General features: G+C 39.5%; 1 protein-coding gene across 1 annotated transcript; it reads left to right on the forward strand.

Moving 5' to 3' along the window:
* Positions 1-5458: 5458 nt before the first annotated feature.
* Positions 5459-18459, forward strand: LOC122548173 (somatostatin-1A-like). The gene is made up of 2 exons (XM_043686723.1): positions 5459-5581; positions 18262-18459. The coding sequence occupies exons 1-2, from the start codon at positions 5459-5461 to the stop codon at positions 18457-18459; spliced, it is 321 nt and encodes a 106-aa protein (XP_043542658.1).
* The last annotated feature ends 2383 nt before the right edge of the window (positions 18460-20842 follow it).

Raw genomic sequence — 20842 nt, forward strand, 5'->3', positions numbered from 1 at the left:
TTTCTGTTCTTACCGAAACATCTAAATCCCGGAACCTGCAACAACCATTCCTGTCCTTGCTCTACCCATGTCTCCAAAATGACCACAACATTGAAGTCCCAGGCACCAACTCATGCTGCAAGTTCACCCACCTTATTCCAGATGCTCTTGGAGTTGAAGTAGACACATTTCAATCCACTTTCTGGCTTGCTGATGAACTCTTGCGACCTTGAAACCTCATTTCTGACCTCACTACTCTCAACCTCCTGGACATGGGAACTACAATTTAGGTTCCCATCCCTCCGCTGAATTACTTTAAATCATCCTGAACAGCATTAGCAAATTTCCCCCTGAGGATATTGGTACCCCTTTGGTTCAGATGTAGACAATTCTTTTTGGAGAGATCCCATCTACTGCAGAATGAGCCCTAATTATCCAGGTATCTGAAACCTTCTGTCCCTGTGGCCACATGTTCAACTCCTCACTCTCACTATTCCTTGCCTCACTAGCATGTGGCTTGGGCATCAAACCAGAGATAACAACTCTGTTTGCTCAGGCACTAAGCCTCCACCCTAGCTACTTGAATTTCTGCCTTAAATCCCCATTTTCCTACCTATGTCATTTGTACACATGTGGACTCTCAATTGGGATAAAAGCAGATAGGCCATCATAGGCCTTACCCAACCCCTCAAAAGGTACTGACAGTCATAGGGTCAGGTGGAGGGCAATGGCAAAGCCCCCTGGGAAGTTTACAAGCCCCATGCATGGGAAGACATTGTGGTGCATCATACAATTCTATCCAAGAACCAAGAAATACGAGTCGGAGTGGACCACACATTATGTTGTGTTTGCTCCACCATTTAATGCAATCCTAGCTGGTTTTGGGCTCCAATTCCAATTTACAACTTACTGTCTGAAATAATTTCATGGAGGCCAGCATCCCATCACCAAGTCATCCCTTTATTTACTCAGCGAGAGTCCTTGACACTGATCCAGCTTCCATACAGCCAGCTGTCAGAGTGAATAGAACCTCTGACACTCTTGTTTATACTTGTCAGCCCAGGATTGCTATTTGGACCAGATTAACAGCTCCAATCAGGGAACTCATATTCTATGAGGTCCAACTGGCTGACCTCAATACAATCACTACACTGTGCATATCCCTGAATTCCCCACAACCAAGCATCTGCCTGTCCCAACATTAAGTAGGTTCTACTTCTCTGTAGTGGTGAAGTTCAAACATTCACATTACTGTCAGTCATAAACATTTATCCACTTATATTGATACAGTTCACCCAGGTTCTAGATTCTCCACTTACAGGCAAACAGCTTCTTAGTGCTTACACTGTCATCCCCTTCGAAATCGTGGACATCTCAAAAGAATCACTTCTCATTCTTTTAAATTTCAGAGAATACAGATCCAATTCACTCAGCCTCACATCACAGGACAATACCCTCACCCCAGGGATCAAAGTAATGAACCTTCATTGTACTACCTGCGATGTCAGAATTGCACACAATATTTTAGATGTGATCTATCATCAAACACTGATACTTCTTATATCTGCATTCCCATTTCTTTGCAATAAAGTTCAGCATGGCACTTAGCTCCCTAATTACTTGCTGAATCTGTATATTAACTTTCCATGTTTCTTGTTTGAGACTTCTAAATTTCTCTGAACATCAATATTTACAAGCTTCTCAGGTATTAAAAAGACATGCTGTTTCTGCATTCTTCCAAAGTTGATAAATCACACTTCCCTGTGTTATATTCCAGCTGCTACCCTGTTTTCCATCCATTTAATCCATATATATTTCTTAGTAGGTTTTTAATTTCCTCTTCACAGCTTAAATTCTCACAGCTTTGTATCATCAGCAAATTTGGATTCCTTATTTGATTTTCTTCAGTTAAGTCACTGATTTAGATTGTAAATAACTAGATGCTCCATCATTGACTTCTGCGAAATGTAAACTCCCAAATTCATTATCTTTCAACTTGAAAATTCCCCCCATTTATCCTTGCTTTTTTGCTTCCTGTCCATTAACCAATCTATAATAATATATTTCCCAGATGCCATGTATCCTCATCTTGCTGATTAACCTAAGAAATTACTTGGAAATCCAAGTTCACTGGATTGAAGGAGAAGTGCAGTGTGGCTAGGCCATGGGACCATACCTCAGAGAAAAAAAAAATACCTTCATGTGCTGTGGTCCACTGAGAATCAGCACCTTTTGGAATTGTGTCCCTGTTATAGTCAGCATCTTCAGAAACTGTAACCCAATGTGACAGTGCAACTACAGGACTCTAATGAGTGTTAGCACCATCAGGAACAGTATTTCAGTGAGACTCAGCACCTTGCAGAACTGTATCCCATTGAGAGCCAGCACCTTCAGTAACTGAACAGGAATGAAGATTCCCAACTGAAGGAAACTGCATGAATATACAAAAATCATTTGGATTGGCAGAGCTGACCACTCTGTCATTAGTGTATGTGTGGAGCAGTTTTCTACATATTAACTCTATTGATAATTCAACTGATCATTTCAGTTTTTAATGAAGGGATGCTCAATTTAAAATTAAATGAAATAGTGTTTAATGAGAGGAACAGTAATTCATTTAACTTGGGCAGGTGAGTTGAGTGGAATATTTTCCAAACTGCTTTTGTTAAATTGAGTGTGTTGAGTGTGTTTAATGGTTTAGAAAATTAACTTGCAGTTTGATTCAATCAAGCTCTCCATCTGATGTCTCTGTCTCTATCATTCTACATCAATAGATTTTCTTGGTATTTGCAGATTGATCATGAGGTATATTCATACTAACGAAGGAGTCACTTGATGATGATTGTTTCCACAGAGGACAGTCAGAGATTGTTGAGCAGGCATGTTCCTTATACAGTTGAGCAGAGAATTATGAATGAGGTGTTCAGTGAATTTGTTAAGGACACGGTTGCTTTATTTATTGAGATTCATTTGATTATAACATAAAGACCTAGACTTATGGATAATATTGAAAACATATGTGGGAATTATTTCTTAACCACTCCTTGACCTAAAATATTCTTGCTTACCCTAGTAACGAGAAGTCTTAGTATCTTTTGTACCTCAGAATGCGTAGGATGAAATAAGTTCAGTAGTGTAGTAACAGACTGAAATAATGGGCCTGACAAAGCTGTTTTTCTGCAATTGAGAAGATTTCTTTCAATTAATTTTGGGATAGGCACATTATTGGCAAGACTTTAATGTATTTTCCATCCCCAAATGCCCTGGAGAAGGTGGTAAGCTGTTTTCCTAAACCAGTAATATCATTGGGGAATGGGTACACTGTGCTGTTGGAAAGGGAGACATAGAAGTTTGACCCAGCAACAGTGACAGAACTGTGACAGAATGTGTTTCCAGTTCAGAATAGTGAGTGACTTGGAGTGCAGGTTGCAGGCATTGGTATTTCCATTTGCCTGTTGCCCTTTGCAGATGGTAGATTTCAAGGGTTTAAAAGATGCTATCAAAAGGAGTCTTGGAACATCTCTATAAATATAAACGTTAGGAGCATAAACAATGTAAGCAGTTAGATATTAGGAATCTAATGGAATGTTAGCTTTTATCTCAAGAGGATTTTAGTGCGATAATATTGAAGTCTTTCTTCTGTTGTATCGGGGCTATATAGGATCCAAATAGACTGCACCTGATGTACATTGACCAGTTCTGGTTTCCTCAGCTTGGGGAGGATATGATGGCCATGTAACTAGTGCAATGAAGGTGCAACAGACTTGCTCCTGAGTGTGGCACCACTATGCTATGACGAGAGTTTGGGCAAACTGGGTCCTTTTTTTTAGATTAGATTACATTACAGTGTGGAAACAGGCCCTTCGGCCCAACAAATCCACACCGACCCGCCGAAGCGCAACCCACCCAGACCCCTACATTTACCCCTTACCTAACACTACGGGCAATTTAGCATGGCCAATTCACCTGACCTGCACATCTTTGGACTGTGGGAGGAAACCGGAGCACCCGGAGGAAACCCACGAAGACACGGGGAGAATGTGCAAACTCCACACAGTCAGTCGCCTGAGGCAGGAATTGAACCCGGGTCTCTGGCTCTGTGAGGCAACAGTGCTAACCACTGTGCCACCGTGCCACCCACTTTGTCCAGGGTTTCAAAGATTGAGAGGTGATCTGATTGAAACCAATAAAATACTTGAAGTGAAAGTTAAGGTGGACGCAGGTAAAATGTGTCTGTCCAAAGGCAGGTTGCACAGTTTACACATAAGTGGAATACTACTTACGAACAGGACGAGAGCAAATCTTTTTTTTACTCAGAAGGCTGTGAAACCTGGAAATTCTGTACCTCAGAGGGATGTGGAAGCGTAATGTTTGACTATGTTTAAAATGAAGATTTATGGATTTCTGTTTACCAGTGGTGTAGGGCTATGGGAATGGGGTGAATAAAAGGCATTGAAGTGTTCAATTAGGCATGATCAGATTTAATAGTAGAGCAGGCTTGATCGGCTGAATGGGTTACCCATCTTCCTATGTGTCTAACGAGGCCATTTAGTCCCATGAAGCTGCTCTGGCATTGAATTAGATCATGGATATTCTGCTGTGTTTTCAATTCCACATTTCCATCTATTCCAGATAACATTTCATTCTACAAATGTCTTTGGGAAATTCAAGTACAGTATGTCTAAAGGTTGTCCTTTATCAACATCATGTGCTACCCCTTCAAAGAACTCCAAAATAAATGGTCTCCACTGATGGAATAATAGGTATGTGTTTGCATGATATGTAGTTAGCGATATTCTGATTAGTGGAGCTGTTATCCCGCGGAATGGCTCTGTTTGCCCAATTTTGGCATTAAGATTACACGGTGAACAAAGCGCTCAGACCCTGTTTATGAGCTTGCCAATAAGGCTACCCTTGTAGCACATGGAACCATAGAAATCTAAATGCACATGTTAAAAATCTTTGACATCATGTTTCTTTTTCAGCAATATACAGAGCAATATCAAAGTTTCCGGGTTTGCCCACTGTAACTTTCCTTTGGTAAGATAGTAAGACATATGCAGTGCATCAGAAACTACACTAGTACTTACTAGGTACAACATGTATCTAACCAGAGCGATGCAGTTATATCTCAACTGTTATCATAACACGATTTGGGCCAGAGTGTTATTTGTTTGGTACACTTGTCCCAGATATCAAATTGCCTTCAAATATTCGAGGTTTTATGGAAAACCGTGCCACAGAAGCAAGTTCGGAAGTTGCTGTTATTAGGTTAATATTTTCCATGACTGTAAGTAATTGATGCTAATGAGACAGAGAAATGATTTATAGATAAATGGAAAATTTCTGGGACATCACCTCCTGACGTACGATCGCGGTAAGAGCCCGGTTTTAAAAAGCCAGATGGACTGGAGCTGTCCACATCACCAGTGCTGAAACACCGGGCATTTCAACCTGCGCTTCTTCGCTCTGTGCAGTGATGTGGTGCAACCGAGTTCACTGCACCCTCGCCCTGCTCTCCATCGCCTTGGCAGTGCTGAATGGGGGCGCCGCTTCCACAGCCGACAGGTATCGAGAAATCCTCGAGACATCCATGGATCAGGTAAGAAATATTCCAACTGTCGTGCTATTCTTAAACTTTTCCTGATAGTTCTGCAAAATATTTCCGTTTGTATCCATCTCAGGTGTATACATGACAAAAAACAATGGACTCAGCACTGATCCTTGGGGTACACTATGAGTCACAGGCCCCCAGTCCAAAAAGCAACCCCCAACCCACCACCCTCTGCCTCTTACCTTCAAGTCATTTTTGAATATAATTGGATAGCTTCCCCAGATCCCACGTCATCAAATGTTACTAACAAGTTTACCATGTGAAACCTTGTCAAAGCTTTACTGAATCCATACAGACAACGTTTAACACTCAGTTTTCATCAATCTTTGTTGTCACTTCTTCAAAAACTCAACAAAGCCATGTTGACTGTCCCTAACCAGCTTTTGAATTTCCAAATGTGTGTAAATCCTGTCCCTCAAAACCCTAGCCAATAGGTTACACACCACTGATGTAAGGTTCACTGATCTGTAGTTCCCTGGCTTTTCCTTACACAGCTAAAATGGAAAACATAACTCAATCCTTTCATTCACTTTGGACGACCAGTAGAAATATAGTCGGAATAAGCTTCCAACTTCAGACTTCCAAGTATTCAGGATATTATGCATCAGTTGGTTATAAAACATTTGAAGTCAATAGCATATCATCTGCAAAGCCAGAGGAATAACAAAGACCTTCAAGATAATGAATAATTCATGTCATGAATATCCTCAAGACTGGGATAAAGGTCTGGATTTTTCTTTTGTTTGCTGTCTGAAATTCATCACGTGAATGATTAAGATTTGCCCATGTGAATTAACATATAGCCATAATACAAGAGGTCTATTGAAATCAATAAAGGGTTTTTTTTAGGACAGAAAGATAAATGCTGTATGTTAGACGATGTATCCATGTTTATGGAAAGACTCACAGCAGCATGCACAGTAGCACAGGAACATTTAAAAATGTCACTGACAAAGATGAGAGAATAGGCATATAGGCATGTTAAGAACAGAAGAATTCAAACACAAGATGAAGTGTTAGCGTTGTTACCTGTACATAATATTCAGTGGTCCATACAAGGTAACTATGAGGATGAGAAAAGTAAATTACTTGGTAGATTCTCCAACTCACAGAAAAAGAATCAGTTAAGCCATTTAATAACATATTAAAATAATATCAGTATAGAGTTAATGATAAGAAAGTGCAAGCATGTCAGATGTGGGGTAATGAAGGATGAATAAGAGAGTGAGAATGAGGTAGAAGCAGATGTACATAATTCACAAAATGAGCCTCGTACTGCTGGATTTGCCAATACTGAAATACTGTACTTGGACAGGGTTATTAGGACTGTGCTCTCATACTTAAAGTTGGGTGTGCCCCATTCTTGTCTAAGTCTGTTCTATTGAAAGAGTATTGGCAAGAATAACTGAAAACAAAAGAGATATCAGCTTTTGTTTCACCAAATGGATATATATATCGATGTTAATCTAACCTTTTAGGTTTGAAAATGCTCTAGCAATGTTCCAAAACCCATAAATCAAGTCCGAATTCATGCAAAAGTTTGTACTTGGATTATGATGCCTTAACTTACAAAAAGACTTTGGAAGAACACAATAGTATTGACAACCTTATTTGCACAATTATGTTAGCCAATTTAACAATACATCTTGCCAAGAGTAGGTTAATGAAAGCATGGACAACTTACACAGGATGCAATATAGTGTTACCAATGACAGTGATAGAATTTGATAGTTTTGATTGAATTCCCTATTCCTACAACTAAAATGGGAACTCATGAGATTTTGGGGAATGTGGGTTTTCCATCAAAATCATTTGTCCAATTTTAGCATGATAGCTGGCCCATTGTTAGATGTATTGCAAAAAACAGGAAATGGTAATATGGTCAAAGGAGTACCAGCAGCTTCTGAGACCTGGAAGCAATTCAAACAAATGACCTTTTGTTGGTCACTGATTACTACTGCAATTATATCAATTTTAGTGACTTGGAGATAGGTGCAGACATATTGCAAGAAGATGAATCAATAACAGAGAAGCCAGAAAAGTGCTTTTCTAATAAATTGAATCAGCATCAAAAGAAATATTTTTAGTCGACAAAGAAACTCTGAGATTTTTACTCTTGTTATGGACCAGGTCAGACCCCCCTCAAAATATTTCAAGATAATAGCCCAGGCCCTAACTTTGCAAGATGTTTTAAGCAGATGTAACGTGGATATTCCTGGAGTGATGCAGCTGGCCAAACCATTTAGTTTTAACCAAAACAGAATTTATTTACAAGACTACTAAATGAATCATAAACAAAAGAGAACACAATGATTTGACCTATCCAAAACCCAACAGATTATCCCAATTTAATGATGCTATTCCAAGTAATTGCAACAATCCCATAAACACCCCTTGGCACAAAAGGTAATATCAAATACAGGCACTTACAGGAGAGAGGTGAGAGATAGAGAGTACCAGCTGGGACTTGCTTCTATGGGTCCAGCAGCTTTTTTCACACTACTGCTTAAAACCAAACCAAACCAAAGAAAAGCTAAGCTGGGAGAACTGGCCACTCCCCTTTCATTGAACACGTTTTTTTTAACTTGAAAGCCTTCTGTCTGAGGCAGTATCTGATAGGTATTATCAAACCGATCCTGAAACCCTTCATTCCAAGAGTTTTTGGAGCCTGTGCCTTGTACAACCTCTCTGAACAAAAAACGCCAAAGACCGCGTAACCTTGCTAAAGGAGCAGCAGGAGCAGCATTGATACACTTTTTCTTAAACTTTGAAGGCTTATGTCAATCATGAGCATTAAACAAATGTCTATGGCAAATATCTCAGCGGTTAGCACTGCTACTTCACAATGCCAGGGACCCAGGTTCGAATCCATCCGTCTGTGTGGAGCTTGCACATTCTCCCTATGATTCTGTGGATTTCTTCCAGGTACTCTCGATTTCTTCCACAGTCCAAAGATGTGCAGGTTTGGTGGATTGGCTGTGCTAAATTACTTGTAGTGTCCAGAAATGTGCAGGCTAGGTGGATTAGCCATAGGAAATTTGGAGTTTTGGGGATGGCGTAAGGGGCTGGGTGGGATGTGCTTTGGAGGGTTGGTGTGGACTTGATGGGCCAAATGGCCTGTTTTCACATTGTAGGGATTCTATGACAATCATTTGGTCCTTCAAGGGAAGATTAAAAATCAAACATTTTAAGCTGTTGTGGTGGTGTTTGCTAATGCACTTCATCGCATGAAACATGTTCATTTTGCTGAAAAAGGTAATGCCATTGCTGATGCACTATCAACAATGTAATGATGTGGAATAGCTTGTGAAGGGTCACCTTTAAGGGTCCACTTTAAAGTTTCTTGCTGATGAGGCATGGCTGAACTTGTTATTGTTTTCAGCAATCATCTATGTTTATTTGATACCATCTTCTTCAGTTAATGTTCCTTCATGAGATCCTTAAACAAATTGCTAACACAGCTCACTTACTTTGTAGTGTATGATGCTTAAACTCAGATATTCAAAAGCCTTGTTGGTTGTATTTCTCTCTGACACCTTAAATTTTGTTTCTGGAGCTTTTCTCTTTCTATCTTCCAAGCCACATCATGCCTGCTTGACTGTTTTGGAAATTGATAAACTGCACTACTAATATTAAAAGTCTTTTCTCTCCAAATGACCCACCTCTTTGGAAAGAAACTTACACACTCACTGACCTTCAGAATGGTTCTGTCTATCTAAAATAACTGGTTTCTGTGTCTGTTTCCATATGTCATAGGATACCTTGTTGCTAGACAACAGTGCACATTTAGTTTCCTGTCTTCAACCTTTTTTTAAAAACATTAAACTATTTAAAGACCTCATATAAATGCATGTAAATGTATTTTTAGACAACTCTAACCACGTCCAGAACTAGATGAAAATTAAACTAAACCTTTCTTTCTTAATCTAGACAGTATTGAAACACAAACCAAATTTAAAGCAATATATGTTCCTCTCCACTTCAGAACATTGGTGAGAAAGTTGGGAAAATAAATTAAAAATGGAATAAGTCAGATTCTTGATGTTGTGACAAAGGGAGGGAATTGAGCCCAATGGAAGTAGATGGAAGAACAGTTAGCAGCAATGCAGGTACAGGACAGGTGTCTCCAGTGAATGAGTTGGAAGGGCAGAGGGCATGGAGTGTTGGCAGTTTCAGAAAATGAAGCAGGTGAGAACCACTGAGTAGTCAGGATGTTTCAAAGTAGTGAGAACTGTAGGTGAGATGTGTGCACAGGGGCAGAGTTAGGGTGAGTGATGTCCCTGAGAGTGGGAGTTAACAGCAGGAAGGTATGGCACTTACCTTTGTGGATCATAGAGGATCATGAAACTCTGGACACAGAACTGAGCTGGGCTGCTATCACAATCCAGGTTGGGTGTAATTAGTGGTTTGGCCTCCTTTGCCACTCAATCGGATATTGCTCTGCTCTTCTCCCCACCACCCTTTCCACCAACACCTCCCAGTCCCTGTTGCTGGAGCAATGACTGAACCTACCTATATGGGTCATTTCCTTCAGAGTAATAGTGAATGACTGAAGTGACGGGGACAGGTTTTACCTGCAACATCTTTAATGGTGTGCAGCTGGGGTTTCAATATGATGCCGGCTACATGAATGTTGCAAAGTCCTAGCAGCCGTGATAGCAGAAATCACTTTGAGCTCTCCTGCCACATGCTTCCATTACACTGGTGCTGTGCAGATCAGTTGCATCATTAGTGAACTGAAGAATGAAAGATTGTATAAAAAAAGTCACCATGGGCCTTGGTGGACTTGGTGCCATGAATTCCTTGGGCAGCTATCTGTGTGGAGTGTGCACATTGTCCCTGTGTCTGCATTGGTTTCCTTCCACAGTCCAAAGATGTACAGATTAGGTGGATAGGCCATGTCAGATTGCCTATATTGTCCAGCGATGAGCAGGCCAGGTGTATTGACCATGGGAAGTGAAGAGTTGTAGGGTAGAGGGTGGGTCTGGGTGAGATGGTCTTTGGAGGGTCAGTGTGAATTTGATGGGCTGAATGGCCTGCTTGTGCACTGTAGGGATTCTATGATGTATCTATCCATCACTGCTTTTAAAAATATTCAAGCACATTGTTTCCAACATCTTTTCAGGAAGAGAATTCCAAAAACGCATGATCCCCTGGAAGGACAAATAGATCTCCTGTTAAATGTGTTTAAAAATTATGTCAATTTCTCTTGTACCTCCACACAACGATGTCCTTGGTCCCTTGATGTGTTTAAGTAAACCTGTCTCCAAAAACTTACCATCATTCCTAAGAATAACGCAATACTCCAGCTGAGGCCTAACTAATATTTTATAAAGTTTAAAGTGTTTTATACTCTTGTTTCCCTTTTGATAAGGCAAAGGGAAACTTTATGTTTTCTTCTTAGCCATCTCAAATTGCCTTGCCTTCTCCCAACTTTTATGTACCTACATCCACTGGAGTTTGTGCAGCTGAAATTGTATAATTTGTTTTATATTATCCTCCTTGTCTGTCCTGCCAAATTATTTCACACCTCTTCTTGTTAAAGTGCACTTATCTGTCATCCGTCTGGGCATTTCCTCAATGTGTTCAAACTTCTCCTTAGTGTTCGCTACATTTTGGAATGTTATGTCACCTATACACTTTTGAAATGCTGCCTTGAATACCCTTAAATTAAATAAAGAACTCGGATACTGGAAATCTGAAAGAAAAAGAGAAATTGCTGGAAAAATTCATCAGGACTGGCAGCATCCATAGACAGAAAGCACAGTCAGTGTTTCTTACCCAGTGACCCTTGTATACCTTGACAAACGCATTCATATTTATGATGAAGAGCAATACCCGATTCCCAACTCCTGGAGGACTGGCACTGTAGAGCTCCATCCATTTGAAAAGAAATAATTACAGTATAACAAAGTAAGAAGCGGAGACCATTGAGTTATCACCTTGTATATGTGCTATCTGGAGCAGCTAGTGATCATTGGGAAAGTGAAATGTCAGCATTCACTCTGCGCAGATGTCAAGTGCCATTTATTCAGCTCTGTCCACTTACTGAAGTATTTGGTAAATAAATTGAAGAAATAAATGTCAAAGCTGTTCTTAGTCACTCAACTGCTGGACCAATTAAAGCAAATATTTGATTTTTTTGGTCATACTCTGAATCAAAGCACTTTTTTGAGTTGAAACAGTGATTCACTTGTACTTCTAACAATTTAGAATACTCTATTCACTGCACTGAAGTAACCCAATAAATGAGTTCATGAATATTTTCCTCCTTTACCCAAAGCAAGTGTTGTGCTGTATTAAGTTGGTTCTGTGCACCTTTCATTTTTACATTTTTTATTCTGCTATGTGTGCACCCTGCAACATGCGCACTCTGCACAGTGTATGCCCTGCAATGTGTGTGCAAATTATAGCCCATCTTTTACATTCAACACCACTGAAAGCATTAATTTAAAAATCTGCTCTCTGTTCTCTGTGAACAACCTTTTCAGCAACTGATCTCTGAGGTTTATGACTCATATTTCACCTGTTTACAATGTATCAGAGAGGCATAGAATCATTGTGGTAACGTGGAAGGCCATTTGCACCAGGTAGGTTTACTGTACATCACATGACATCTAAAAGAATGTGTGCTTTGAGGAAGCTGTAAAACAGCTTCAGGAGGTTTTGGACTGGCTTAGTGATTGGGTAAGTGCATGCAGATAGAATATAATGTGGAAAAAATGTGAGGTTTGAACCCTGACAGGATGCACAGATGTGGAATGTACTGATGCACAGACAGGCATAGATGTGCTTGTCAATAAGTTACCGAAGGCTAACATGCAGGCGTGGCAAGTAATTGGGAGGCTAATGGAATGTTAGCCTCTATTGCAAGAGGATTTGAGTACAGGAGTAGTGAAATCTTGTTTCAATTATTCAAGAGCTTGATAAAGCTGCACCAGGAGTATTATTTGCAATTTTGCTCACCTTTTGCCAGTAAATACATTATTGCATAGAACCATGATCTCCAACATGTAGATCACAATTGACTAGTTCATTGCATTGACTCTGGCAGTCTATCTCATCAACCACCTTCCCTTGCTGCATGACTGCTGCTTCTAGAAGCTATCTGGCTGGACAAGAATGTTTGCTCTTAGTAGGCTTTGCCAACTTATTGCATTTTTTCTTAGTTCAGCCCAGGTAGACTACCTTTACAAGATATGTTTTCTTATGATAATGAAAACAAAAGAATAAGAAATACTGTAGGACTGATGTATGAAACCAGTGTTTTACAGTGCTAGAAACATGAAAGGTTATTGAACCTATTGTGTCCACGTAGACTTCAGCAAGAACAGCTCAGCTAGTCACGTTTCTCTATTCTCTATAGAACTGCAACATTTTTCCTTCACCTGCTTATCTAATAGGTTTGTGCAGGGTGAAGAAATATTATGGAAAATGCTGTTGTGCCCCACATCCATTATCCAATGTAAGCTGCTCGGGGCTACCCAAAACAAATTGCAATCCTATAATCTCCTTGCATGGCTCCAACTTTGTAAAGTGCTAGCAACCTTTTGGATATTCCAAAAATGTGGATTCTGAGCTCAACCTGCAGTGTGATCAGTGACAGAGTGACTACACAACTACAAGGTGAAGTAATAATGATGAGTGATGAACCTGGAGCCTCTAAAAAGAAACAAACATATTTCACAGATGGTGAAGTACTTGAAGAAGCAATGACTGCGTCTATTGCCTCTTTATTCAAAGATTTGATGAAAATGAATTAATAATACTTGCAACGCAGTGCGTGTTACTTGGTGTTTCTGCAATAGCAAGAAGAGTCTTTGACCAAAGACATTTTTCAGCAACCTCAACAGGACCTGAAGGACTGTGAATGCTTCTCACTGCAGTTCAATGAAACCACTGATATGATTGACACAGCCCAGCTAATTCTTTTTGTGTGCAAGATGATTAATGGCACAACAAATAAAGAGCATCTTTTCACCCTTCTTCCCCAAGAGATGATGATATCCACATTAAATTCTCAAGTTCATGCTTGAGAAAAAAATTCCAGTTAAGAAAATAATTTCTGTCACAACTGATGGTGCATCAACTGTGCTTGGTACAAATATGAACTTTCTTTCAGTTTGCATAATTGATCCCAATTTCCCTTCTTTCCTCAATTGTTACTGGATAACCCACCAGCAAGCAGTAGCGAGTAACGTTATGAACTTTTCTCCAACAATGACAGTTGTTGTTAAGATTGTAAACTCAATTCAAGCAAGAACCATTCAACACAGCTTGTTTTAAGTCCTTGTGAGGAAAGGTTGAGTAGATTGGGTCTATACTCATTAGAATATAGAAGAATGAGAGGTGACCTCGCTTAAACATGCATGATTCTTTGGGGACTTGCCAGGATGGATGCAGAAAGGCTCTTTCCCCATATGGGAGAATCTCTGACCTGAGGACATAACCTCAGAATAAGGGGTTTACATTCAGGACAGACATGAGGAGGAAATTCTTATCTCAGAAGATTACAAGCCTGTGGAATTCTTTACCACATATAGGAGTTGAGGCTGGGTTATTAGATATTTTCAAGGCTGAGAGATAGGGATTTTAATCTTTAAAGGAATCAAGTCCTATAATAAAAAGGCAGGAAAGGGCAGTTGAGGATTATCAGATCAGCCATGATATCGTTGAATGTCAGAGCAGACTTGATGGGCTGAGTGGCGTGAAATAAGAACAAATAAGAATTGTGTTCTTATATTGTGTGGCCTTAGTTGTTACTCAGTTAATTTGATGTTCTCTATTGTGAACTATTCCTTCATGTTGAAGTGAGGTAGTTAATTCCTGCAACAATTTTTTTTTGATCTGATGCTTGAAATTGCCACTTTTCTTAACTTAAGGAATGAAATGTGCAGTGAGCTGACAGATATTGCTCACTTCAGGTTCCTTACAGACAAAAGGTCAAAACTGAGCAAGCTGAATTGTGAACTGCAGGGAAAGGACAGCGACTTAGCAACATGTGATCAGTGCTGTGAATGCATTTAAACTGAAACTAGGTCTGTGGTCCTCCCAATTAAAAATAAAATGCTGCAAAACATCGTGAGTCTGGAATGAAATATGATGGAACAAATTGTCATGTATTTCTCAAATCCATTCCTTCAAGTTGAGATTGGTGTGTTGGCTAGCTGTTCCATCAGGTGTTGATTTATAATGCAGTGGAGTTAAAACGGATAGAATTACAATACAAAATGATAATGAGCTGAAAGTAAGATTAAGGAAAAACTATTTTTGGGGACTCATAAGCAGTGAAAATAATCAGTCCAATCATCTAGTGCTTTTAAAGTGAAAGTTTATTTTGACTCCGGCATGGTGGGTCAGTGGTTAGAATTGCTATCTCACAGAGACAGGAACCCATGTTTGATTCCACCCTCGGGTGATTAACTGTGGTTTGCACATTCTCATTGTGTCTGCATGGGTTTCCTCCTGGTGCTCTGGTTTCATCCCATAGTCCAATAATACGCAGGCTAGGTGGACTAGCCATATGAAAAACATGCAGGGACATAGGATCTTGGTGGGATGCTCTTCAGACTGGTAGTGTGGACTCAGTGGCCAGAATGGCCTGCTTCCACATTGTATGGATTCTGTTATGACACGGGGTAAACTGTCCTGCTTAATTTAAAACCAGCAACACAAAAAAGATTTATCCTGTGCAGTAACCTATGAAAATTCTATAAGCCAAGAACTAGCTAAAATAAAAATTAATAACTTTCTTTCTTAAAGTATAAAAGAGAATAATTAACTAACAACTATGTACAACTCCTTCTGCTAACCTATCTTTTACCTTCCCTTCTATGATACTAGCCCAACAAATGTCCCGATTATGATTTACAAAACAAAGCCTCTCATCTCAAAACCGGGCAGCTATCGGTTCTTCTCTGTATTTCAGTCTTCTTTCCTTCTTCTTGGAGATTCTGCTTCACAGGTTACTGATCGTTAAAGGTACCTTTAAGAGAGCTATTTTTCGGGCAGTGTTTTTACATGCTGGTGGCTTGGTAGTTCTCATCTCAACTGTTCAATTTTCCTGGTCTTATATACACAAAGCATCGGATTGTGTCATTGGCTTTTAAGATTATCAATATATTAAATTCAAACTGGATTGGAGTTTGGCATTTTTCGGGGTATACTTTAAACTGATAGGGCTAATTCAAATCTGTTTTGTTGTTTCCAGGCAACCAGCTAATCGAATTGTTTGACCAAATGTTACATGATTTATTTTTCAGAACACTTGGTTCTGTCAGGTAGTTCTGTTGCTTTTAATTCCCTCAAAGGCACAGTACACCCACATTTTCATAACAATTCTATGACCTCTGTGAGATAGCATTAATCCCAACTGAAGATAATTAAGTCCTCTAAGTATTGCACCCACATCACATACCTATTTGATGGGCTATGTACAATGGTCTTCTAGGCATTGGCAGATAATGTGCAGTCACAGGTATCACACTGAGACACACTGAATAGAGGATAAAATAAAAACTTCTATAACTTAGTTTTAGATTTTTGTGGCACTAAAAATAAACTGTTTATTCTGTACTTTCTGAGGATAGATCCAGGCTTGCACTTAAATTCATAAAATGATTTTGCATTTAAAACCTTTGGTCACCACTGCCATAGAGGGAATGCAGCAAATGTTCAGCTGACTTGTTCCTGGGATAACAGGTTAGGCAAACGGGGACTGTATTCATGAGTTTCAAAGAATGAAAGATGATCTCATTGACACCTACAAAAAAACTTGAAGGACTAGACAAGGTATGATGTTTCCCCTAGTTGGGGAGTCCAGAACCAACCGACACAGTTTAAAAATAAGCGGGATGCAATCTAGGCCTGAGCTGAGAAGATTTTTTTTACTTAGAGTGTTGTGAGCATTTTGAATTCTCTACCACAAATGGCTTTGAGTATGTTTAAGGTAGAGATTAATAGATTTCTGATCAGGAATGGTGTGCAGAGTTATAGAGATGGGATGAGTAAAAGGAATTGAAGTGTTCAGTCAGTTTTGATCATATTGAATGAGCTGTATGCCCTCCTTCTGTTCCTAGATTCCTATATTCATTAAGATATGATCAATTTAGTTACAAAGAATCTTGGGTGTGTTATAGTAGATTTTTCAATCTCTCAATTTATCATCTGTTGGATGTATAAAAGTGTATTGTAACATCTGCTAATAAAGAAGATGAGCCATGACAGTTTAATGAGAGATCAGGATGCTCTAAGCTTTAGTTAATTCCCTGCATCTGCTCCACCCTCTGACATGGGATCAAATGAAGAGTCACTGTGGGATCTCACCGTGCAGCTCACCGCGACTATTTAGAGAAGCTTTGTAATAATCCCAGCCCTTAGACACAGGACTAGGTTCAGTGTGCATGAATTACAGTCATCAGTGTCGAAATGATTATTGACCAGCAGTAGTTGTGATGTTTTTGAGTCAATCCTCTATTTCTGTGGAAATTTAGCACATAATGCTTGCACGAGCTCTCTGAAAGAATTGGCCAATTAACCTGACACCCCTGCTTTTCTGGCATAGACCTGCAAATGTGTCCTTTTCAAATATTCATCCAAATCACTTAAAATGTTCTAGTTTAATCTCCTTCCATACCCTTCTGCATAGCCTACTCTAGATAATCATAACTCACTGCACTAAAAGATTGCATTGTTTAAAAATTATTGGCACTTTTAAAACTATTGCTCATAGGATGTTAGGTTCCATGGTAAAGGCAAAAGTTGTGATCCTTCTCTAGGGGAATTAGGAATGGGCTATAAATGCTTACCGAGCCAGTATCACCCATGTCCCATGAAGGAAAAACTTTAAAAATTGCTGCTGAGATGGTGGGGGTGAGCTACCTCTTGAACCACTGCAATCCTTGGGTGGTAGATACACCAACAGCACTGTTTGGGAGAGAGTACCAGGATATTCATTCAGGTATAGTGAAGGCATGCCAACATAAGGAGATGTACTAGTACTTTGGTAATGTCACTGAACTTATGAACTAGAGGTCCAATCTAATGATCTGGGGACATGGTTAAAATCTCAACGTGGCAGTAGAAAGCATTTAAATTCAATGAACAAATTAAATATTTGAAGAAAGTCCCTGTAATGATGACTTTGAAACTAAAACCTGTCATGTGTATTTATACCCTCTTTAATAGTTAAGTCTTAACAGTTGTCTGAAATGGCCTAGCAAGCCAATCAACTCAGAGAGTCATACAGCACGGAAACAGGCCCTTCAGCCTGGCCAGTCCATGTTCCCAAGCTAAATTAGTGCATTTGGACTATATCCCTCCAAAGATTTCTTATTCATGTACTTATCGAAATGTCTTTTAAACATTGTAACTGTATCCGCATTCAGCACTTCCTCTCGAAGTTCATTCCACACACAGAGAAAATTTTTCTCCTTTCACCTTTAAAATGTGTTCCCTAGTCTTGAAATCCCCCACCCTAAGGAAAAAGCATCTGCCATTCACCTTATCTATATCCCTCACTCCTCAATCTTCCACGCTCCAGTGAAAAAAAAGCTTTTGGGCAATTAGGGACATGTAACAAATGCTGACCTTGCCAGTAATGCCAGTAATTCAGTAAAGACGAATTTTCACATTTCAATTTCTGACAAACTTTACTCGTTTCCTTGTAGGACCTTCTGAAGGACACAATGATCCAGCTTTTACATGTGGTAGCGGATGCAGACAAGGATGTTGTGGAAGTGGATGATTCTAAAGTTGAGATTCCACCAGATAACGAGATTCCAATGAAATTCCAACATCGTCAACAGGGAACAAGAATGCGGAAAAACTGCAAGAATTTCTTCTGGAAGAGCTATGCTTTATGCTAACACATTGTACTCCATTGTATGCACTGAGCCCTCTCCACTCTATCTCACTTACCTATACCCTGCCACACTGCTCTTAACCGCACTATACCGCAGTGACTCCATCCCACTGCACACTACTATGCTGCACTATACAACATTATAAACACTGTAGCACATTGTATCCCTTTGTACCACATTGCTACACACTGTAGACCACTGTACTCCACTGTAAAGTACAGAGTTTTTCACACTATACTTCTTTGTACTACTGTGTATTCCAATGGGCTCATCCCATTGATACCATTGTAATCCGACAATAGTTGCAATTAATCTGCAATACAACTGAAGCTTTACTTTCATCTATTAATTCAGCACATCCTTTACTTTTTGTACTTTTTGTACAACTGTACTGAAAGTCATTGAGTAACTCTTTAAGCATGATGCAATAAAAATCATTTCAAATTTGAAGATCATGCTACAGTTTCTGTCTAATTTACATGCTTTCATATATTTCTAACAACCTGGTGAAATTTATCATCTTGAGAATCCAGAGATTGAGGCCTTACCGAGAATTTAGTTATAGGCACACTAAGATGACAATTCCACACAATACTGAGGGGATATTGCATTGTCATGGGTGTAATCTTTCTGACAGTCTGTCTGTTCGGGTAGCATGGAAATGTCACAGCACCAGTTGAAGATGACAAGAGAATTAATGGTAGAGCCTGAGGAATGTTGTTGAACACAGGGACCATGGGTGCAGGTTCATAGCTCCTTGAAAGGGACATCACATGTAGACATGGGGATTAAGAATGTGTTTGGCATATTTGACTTCATTGGCCAGAGAACTGAGTATAGGAATCAGAATATCATCTTGCAGCTTTACAAGACATTAGTGAGGCTGCCTTGGAATACTGCATTCAATTCTAGTCTCATTGCTAGGAAGGATGTTGCTAAACTAGAAAGAGTACAGAGAAAATTTACAAGGATGTTGCTAGGACTGGAGAATTTAAGTAATAAGAAGAGGCTGGACAGGCTGGGATTCTTTTTCCTGGAGCATTGCAAGCTGAGGGGTGACCTGATAGAGGTTTGTAAGATCATGACATTCATAGATAAGTTGAAATGCCAAGGTCATTATCCAAGGGGAGGGGAATCCAAAACGAGAGGGCATAAGATTAAGGTGAGATGGGAAAGATGTAAAAGAGACCCAAGAAGCAATTTTTTCCCACAGAGGGCGGTGCATGTATGAAATGAGTTGTCAGAGAAAATAGTAAAGGTGAGTACAATTAAAAAATTTAAAAGGCATCTGGATGGGTTCGTGAATGGGAAGAGCTGAGAGCGACATGGGCCAAATATTGGCAAATGGGACGGCTTAAGTTTGGGATACCTAGTCAGCATGGTCAAGTTGGATCAAAGGGTCTGTTGCTGTGCTCTATGACTCTATGACTCTATGTTTGTCATATTCTTGAAAACCATATCTAAAAGCAATTACACTAGGCATTGATTAATTTGCTGTTTGTGTGGTCTTGTCTTGTCACAACTGGCTGCTGCATTATAACAGTTTGAACTTCAAAGATCTAAAGATTCACCTGTCCTCAACTTGTCAGGTACTAACTTACAAACATATGAAATAGGAACAGAAAGGCATCATTCGACTGTTGAGCCATCTGCACTGTTAAATAACATCATTGCTGATCTGTTTGTGTTTTGAATTTCACATTCCCAACTCTTCCCAACAAACCTTGATTACTGTGCATTATTTCTGGATATCCCCAGTAATTATCCCATCTCCTTCTGTCATTCACCTAGTTTCACACAAAACCAAAAACTCACATTCAAAACAATAAAACCATATACAGATCTAACTAATGAATTCTGAAATGTGCGCCTGAATTAAATGCCTCAGTGAAATCTTGATTTAATGAATGCCAAATCAACAATGTGAAGCTCATTCTGCACACTTCATACTAAAGCAAAATAAAATGGATGCTGAAACTCTTGGATAAGGGCAAAACTGTTGGCAAAACACAACCGATAAGATAGGGCCTGTCAAGAAAGAAACAGAGTTAACATTTAATCTGAAAATTGACTCTATTTTTCTCCATGGGTATTCCTGACCTGCTAAGTTTTTCCAAAATCTTATGTAGGGAGTTAAGAAAAAAAAATGCTTGTGCATTGACATTCATCTTTGTATCGTCTCTGGCCACAGGTAAGGTCAGAGAGGACTGGAGATTATCCAATGTTGGACCACTGTTTAAAAGTAGCAGAGGTAATCCTGGAAATTACAGGGCTGTGAGTGGTGGAGAGATTATTGGAAAATATCCTAACTACAATATCTATTTGCTTTTAGAAGCGAATTGACTTATTAGTGATAGCATGGTTTTGTGTGGGGGAGATTGTGCTT

Source organism: Chiloscyllium plagiosum, unplaced genomic scaffold (assembly GCF_004010195.1).
Source record: "Chiloscyllium plagiosum isolate BGI_BamShark_2017 unplaced genomic scaffold, ASM401019v2 scaf_7208, whole genome shotgun sequence".
NCBI lineage: Eukaryota > Metazoa > Chordata > Chondrichthyes > Orectolobiformes > Hemiscylliidae > Chiloscyllium > Chiloscyllium plagiosum.

Bases quoted from the DNA above. Each gene is read 5' to 3' on its own strand.
- LOC122548173 (XM_043686723.1), top strand. From the start codon at position 5,459: ATGTGGTGCAACCGAGTTCACTGCACCCTCGCCCTGCTCTCCATCGCC. The intron at 5,582-18,261 runs GTAAGAAATATT...GTTTCCTTGTAG, and splicing joins TCGAGACATCCATGGATCAG to GACCTTCTGAAGGACACAAT.